The 6,000-nt window shown below is 43.5% G+C and overlaps 1 protein-coding gene across 1 annotated transcript; it reads left to right on the top strand.

The window, feature by feature from the left end:
- LOC137109245 (uncharacterized protein C11orf87 homolog) lies at positions 1-2,401 on the top strand. Its single transcript, XM_067494830.1, has 2 exons — positions 1-491; positions 912-2,401. Exon 2 carries the CDS (start codon positions 1,010-1,012, stop codon positions 1,436-1,438), a length of 429 nt encoding a protein of 142 aa, XP_067350931.1. The 5' UTR covers positions 1-491; positions 912-1,009; the 3' UTR covers positions 1,439-2,401.
- The last annotated feature ends 3,599 nt before the right edge of the window (positions 2,402-6,000 follow it).

The following is a 6,000-nucleotide window of genomic DNA, read 5'->3' as shown; positions in this document are numbered from 1 at the left end:
TCTGTGTTTGTTCACTGTTAAACCTAAGAATTAACCAATAAGCATAGTCAACTGTAGCCATTAGATGGACACATAAGCACTGGGGTGTTGGCAAACATGGACTGATGGGAAAAAAAAAAACAGCCCTGCCCGCTGACTGGAATACGGGACCTCTAATGCAGCTGCAGCTCTTCATTCAGATGCTGAGTGGAGGAGCGGATAACGGGAGGAGGGACGTTTTTCTAGGAAACCCAGAGCGTAGCTCTTCTATAATCGCATTTTTAAAAACCCGCTTTGATGTCTGCTGCCGGATTTTCTCATTACGTATAGTATTTAGCACGGACAGTGAGGTCCCACATGCAGACTGAGCGGATTGCGGCAATAAAAGCGTCCTGGATCATCGGAGCTCAGCAGCAGCATCACATTGTATGAAATGCGTCACCGCGATCCAGTTTTCCTATTTATCGACTCTCCACTCAGCGGACTGTTCCCTGCACTGACAATTCCATCAGGTAAGAATTCAGTATTTTACCCCCTTCCTGTAAAAATAACGGCTTGACAGAGCATGAGACAAATGCAGGCATTATCCTCTGCGTAAAAGTGGCGTTGTTGCCCTGAAATGCTGCTGCGTGGAGTGCAGGAAACGATCGCTTGTGTTAAGCTGAGTCCTCTAGAACGGCCTGCACATTACAGTAGATATTGATTTGTCTCACATTGACGGCAGCGTCCCTTCATCGAACTGATCACCAACATATGCGGTATTATTTAACTGAGATTATGATTTAGTGTCAATTGGCGCGCTCCTCCCATGTTAATTGTTTTAGATAGGTTGAACGAGGTTAATGAGAGTTGGTGGGCGGGTTTCTAATGGTTCAAATCGTCTCTGCTCTCCTCTGAATGAGCGAGTCTCATGTGTCTTGTCCTCGGTGCAGGTAACCACATGCGCGGGTCAGTGTCACCGCGCTGAGCCCCACAGAGCACGAAGGCTACGGGGTCAGAGTGACAAGAGTGGCCGAGAAAGCTGGACCGGATGCCATCCAGAACCCCTGAGGCCTCCGGACTGTCGGTGCCGGTGCACCGCTGTCACGGGGCTTTCAAGGCCAACAACGGCACCTGCGCGGAGCAGCTCAGCCTCTTCCCGCCGTTCTCCTCCACCCTCGCGCTCCTCGTGCTGGTGGCCGTGCTCGTGGGGATCGTCCTCGTTTCCCTGGCAACGTTCCACTTCCACAAGAGGAAGCTCCGGAACAGGAAGATTCAGCGCGCGCAGGAGGAATTCGAGCGCGACAGTCGCAGCCCGGCGCGCGCCGGGGCCGCCGGGGAGCCCGTGAGGCCGTGCGTCATCGTCCGACCCGTGCGATGTGAGGTGAAGCTCTCGTGCCAGAGCACCGAGAGCGGAGATGGGACCGGAGCGGAGGAGGACAAGCAGGCGCTGCAGGAGACGGTTCCTCTTGACTGTTAACTTGGTGCAACTTCAGGGAACGAGACTGTGGAATAAACAGGAAAAGCAATAAGGCACAAAGAACTCGCACTCCCATCTCTGCTGCTTGTAGATGACGTAGAAACAATAGGAAAACATGCAGAATACTGAGCAGAATAACAGGCTTAGAGGTAACATTCGTGGCACATAGAGCGCTGTGTGGCCACACTTACATTAGTATTTAGCTGGTATCTCCTTATGGGACTGTATAAAGTACTTGCCTGCTTTGACTCTTTGGACCTCTTCCTTCCCCCCCCCCCCCCCCCCCCCAAGCCCGAAGTTTAAACCTCGAAGATGTTTAAACTTTAAATGCTCCCTGGGATGTGACACACCGTTATGTTAAATTATTAAGAGCTGGTGACACAACACAGTCCACAGTAGCTCTCTGATCTTCCTCGGCATGTCCTCTGACACACTTCCAGTATGTAGTTAGACTATAATGGATGTCGTGGTGCTGTTAGGCAGTGCAAAGCTGCACATAGGCTATAAACAAATGGCTTATTTGTTCGCGTAGTATTTTTCCTTCAATTAAGTGACTTCGCATATTTGCATAAAGTACTGTCCTCCAATGTCTATTAGACATCTGTAGGTAGCTCTAGTTAAGCCTGACAGGATGCAAGAATTCTGGCTGTAGTTATGCACACACGATTTCTTCTTTAATGTGTCAGATTGTAAGTTTTAGCGCTATTATAGTATTTTCAACTTTGAGTATTTATAATGTAATATCCTTTTTTTTTTTTTTTTTTCCAATTCTTCATATTGTATCCCAGTGTACCCAATAAAAATTCCATGTCAGTAATTACATTTATTCAACTGTAAATATATGCCATCATGAGAGCTGGAATGTTTTACAGTAACATCTTTCTGGAGTTCATCTAATCTGCCTTATCAAAGGAAATATATATATATTCAAAGTTTCTAAATAAATACATTATGTCAATCCTTTGAATGTGTCAGTAGCCTTGAACACGTGTAGCCTGTTTACCATTAACAAACCTGAATGCTACTCATCAATCACACAGTAGCAGAATGGTACAAGAGCCCAACACTCATTAAATATAATGCAGTATAAGTGACATTTGACAATACGCAAATGCATGAATGTATGGATTTTCCAGTCAACCATTTTATTGGACAAATACAAATGACCTTCTTAGGGGAGAGCCATAAAATGTACACATTCTCATAAGAACCATTATAGCCAGCAGAGAATCATATCACTGACAGTTTTATATGACCGTGTGAGATACATGGACTGTGAAACCAATACGGAATCAGGTCCATTGCTTATACATTAAGGGCTGCTGTATAGACCCCCACCGGTCTTTCAGTATGATTTACTGACATGAAGATTATTCTTAAAGGTACCACACCATTCTTAAGCTTGAAATCTCGCCGTAAGGGCAACTTATCGGAGGTCAGTCGACGTGAATCAGCATCAGTCAGGAGTGTTGGCCAGGTACCAGGACACCATGTTCCTAATTGTCCCCTACAATAAAAAGGTCTGGGAATATGAAGCAGTGTTTGGCGAAGCTCCAGCCCTGGAAGATGCACTGGATGACTGTCTGTCTAACTTATCTCGCCGGCAAACTGTAAGTGCTAGAGAATTAAACCATCTATCTTCGCAGGGGAACTGGAAGTAAGTCAGTGAAAGATGCATCTTACATTTAAACTTGTTTTTCTTAAGATGCAGAGCAGCACATTTTCTGCATGAACAGAGCAGTCATGACCATTTATAGTTTACATTTGCCTTCAATCCTTTAAAGGCAAAGTTCTATTTTATTTATTTGTTAGGGGAATTAAACATCTCTTCCTGCTTGTGGCAGGTTAGGATTAAAGGTGAAGATTGCAGGCTACGAGTGCTAAGAAACTGATGCGGCCAATCGCACATTCATGGGTATTGACAGTTAGAGATGGATGGGCCGAGGTAAGTGGCAATGGGATTAATACGGGATTAATGAGGGTCAATGGTGGTCAGTATGGAATGGATGGATGTAAGAGATCAAAGGTTGGATAAGGATGAGCTGAAGGAATTCATCTCTCTGAGGGGAAGACTTCTGCGCGATTTAAAGTTTGCTGTGGGAATAGCCTAGTTATTGTGTGTAGCCTAATTTAGAATTAATGAGGCCAGTTTTTTTTGGGGGGGGGGGGGTTTGTTGTCCCAGGGGGTCTGGCTTTCTGTGCTGCAGATAAACTTCACAAGAGGACTTGGTTGGATGACTGATGAGTTGATTGTGTGGTCCAAGGTCGTTTATTACAAAGTTATTGTAGAAGTCTCACCTCAGGCAAATACTCTCCAGTTGGTTAAACATTTAAGTTGAGCCACAATGTAAAAAAAAGATCTTTGGTTAATTATGCTCCCAGGTGCCCATGGTGCCATTTCCAGAAGGTTTACATACTGCACTAACTAGACTTAATAACGCCATTCCCAGGATAAACTCAGCATTCAGGCTCTAATAACTACACTCACTAACACTTAGTGTTATAATAGCGTTGAGGCTTTTACATTTTATTTAGATTTTTTCCCCCTTGTTCATAATAGAATAACCCCGGTCGGTGGTTTTTCTCAGCAAATGTTTTTTTAATCTGTTGAGCACATACAGTATTCATCTTTTTCCAGACAATCATCGGTTTCTATTTGACATTTGAGACTTGCTTTATTTAGCAGTCCTTGGTCTGATTTGAAAGTTCCCGTCCCTTTGTTAGACACACAAACACGCAGGCACATACATACGTACTTGAACGTCTTGCCTGAATTGTAAAAAATAACTAAATCAGCGTACTTATAACATTTACAGCAGCTGTGACAAGAAACATTAAAAAATGGGTAGAAGTATCAAATCGTGTGAGATGTGCAGATTTGGGCCTCCTCCAAATATCAGTATATAACTCTAGTTGTTCCTTCAAGCCCTGGCCAGTAAACTATTGGGTGGCTAATTAGTTGGTTTCCAGTAGCACCCAATATAAAATACCTTGCCAGCAGCCTGCCAAACCACCTACAGTGGAGCAGCACACTCCAGAGGGCCACACGTCAACCAAAACAACATGGGTGTAGACAAAAACTGGAATGATTAACACTCCACAATCCACTGTATCATATGCTGGAAAGACTTTTCCAGTTTGAATCCTCAGGAGTTCAAATATTTCATAAGGTAAAGGGATGAATCATGTCTGCATTCAGTTACTGCTTTCACATACTGATAAGCCTCTGCCTGCGAGTTTACAGCTCATTTTTATTATTCCACTGAGCTGCATTAGCAGATTGGTTCTGTGTTTTATATCTTAACTCGGAGCGAACAAGTGACAGTTCACTGTCAGAAAGAGAGGACACCACTGCTCTGGCTCTCACCTCTGCTGTCACAGTTCCAGGCCGATGATTTGTCACCACCAGTGTCTGTTTATATGCTTCACTAATGCAGGTTCAAGCCACGGCTTTAAGGTTACTAAACACTCAGACCTTCACACGTACCTCGCTGCTCTGTAAGCCAAAGACAAAATAACAGAGCAGCCTGGTTCAAAACTTGTGTCATTTTGCTTTGAGATTGGTGGGATGAATGTGCTCAGGTAATGTAATTGTAATCCGACTGTTTTTTTTTATCTTAAATTTTCAATGGATAAGTCGTTTACTTCAGGAAGATTTTGTGAGGGTCACCAAAGTACTTTTTTATTCTTTTGACAGCAAGGTTAACATCAATCTGGACACCGCAAAAAAGATCCAAATGCTAATTTCGTAACAATAAAACTGAGGGTTTTTGGCCATCTGCAGACAGAACAAACAACAGGAAACCACTCCGCGGACATATTAAACAAAACTGCCATAATCATGCTTTTAAAACACATCTAGTTGATTGAAAACGGGCCTCTAACAAATCTAACCTTTTTGCTATAAACTGGTGCCTGGAACTGAGAGAGCATTGCGGCGAAAAGTTGAGCACCGAAACAAGAAATCCAAGAGCTAAAATCTCTAGTGATCAGGGAACCTGCACAGTATTGTCACAATTCTCGTTGTCTTTGACATTACGAGCAACAACCTTTACATTCAAGTAGTCACACGGAAGCAGCTTTAAGATGCACAGAGTATTTAGCGCTGTTATACATAGTCGCTTGGTCGAGTACAGGATCAAAATACAAATTCTCTTGGATGTCAGACGGCTCCTGTGGATGCACAACTCTGAAGGTTCCTGCAGTGGTGAGAGGCTTTAAGATGAGATTACTGATAGATGAGGCTGCTGCCTGCCTGACACTCACGTGGATTTATGACTGTATGGCTTCATGTCCTGTATAGTAATCCATTTGTGGGACAATACATCATTTTTTCTGACAGGCGAATTAGGGTTCTTTGTGATTGCTCACCTTAGTTTACAGCACAAAGACTCGCAACATCAAACCCTGTGCAAAGCCTAGTACCATTTAATAGGAAAGTTATGTAATGGAGTCTGTCTAGTTAACAGTTTTTTTCCATTTGTAAACACAATATACAACACTAACAGATGGATAAGAACCTAAAGTTATACATCATACAATACCAGGGAGGTGTCTGATTG

The sequence above is a fragment of the Channa argus genome, chromosome 24, assembly GCF_033026475.1.
Source record: "Channa argus isolate prfri chromosome 24, Channa argus male v1.0, whole genome shotgun sequence".
In the NCBI taxonomy this organism is placed as follows: Eukaryota; Metazoa; Chordata; class Actinopteri; order Anabantiformes; family Channidae; genus Channa; species Channa argus.
The sequence above is the reverse complement of the archived record's forward strand: the minus strand, read 5'-3'. Positions and strand labels throughout refer to the sequence as shown.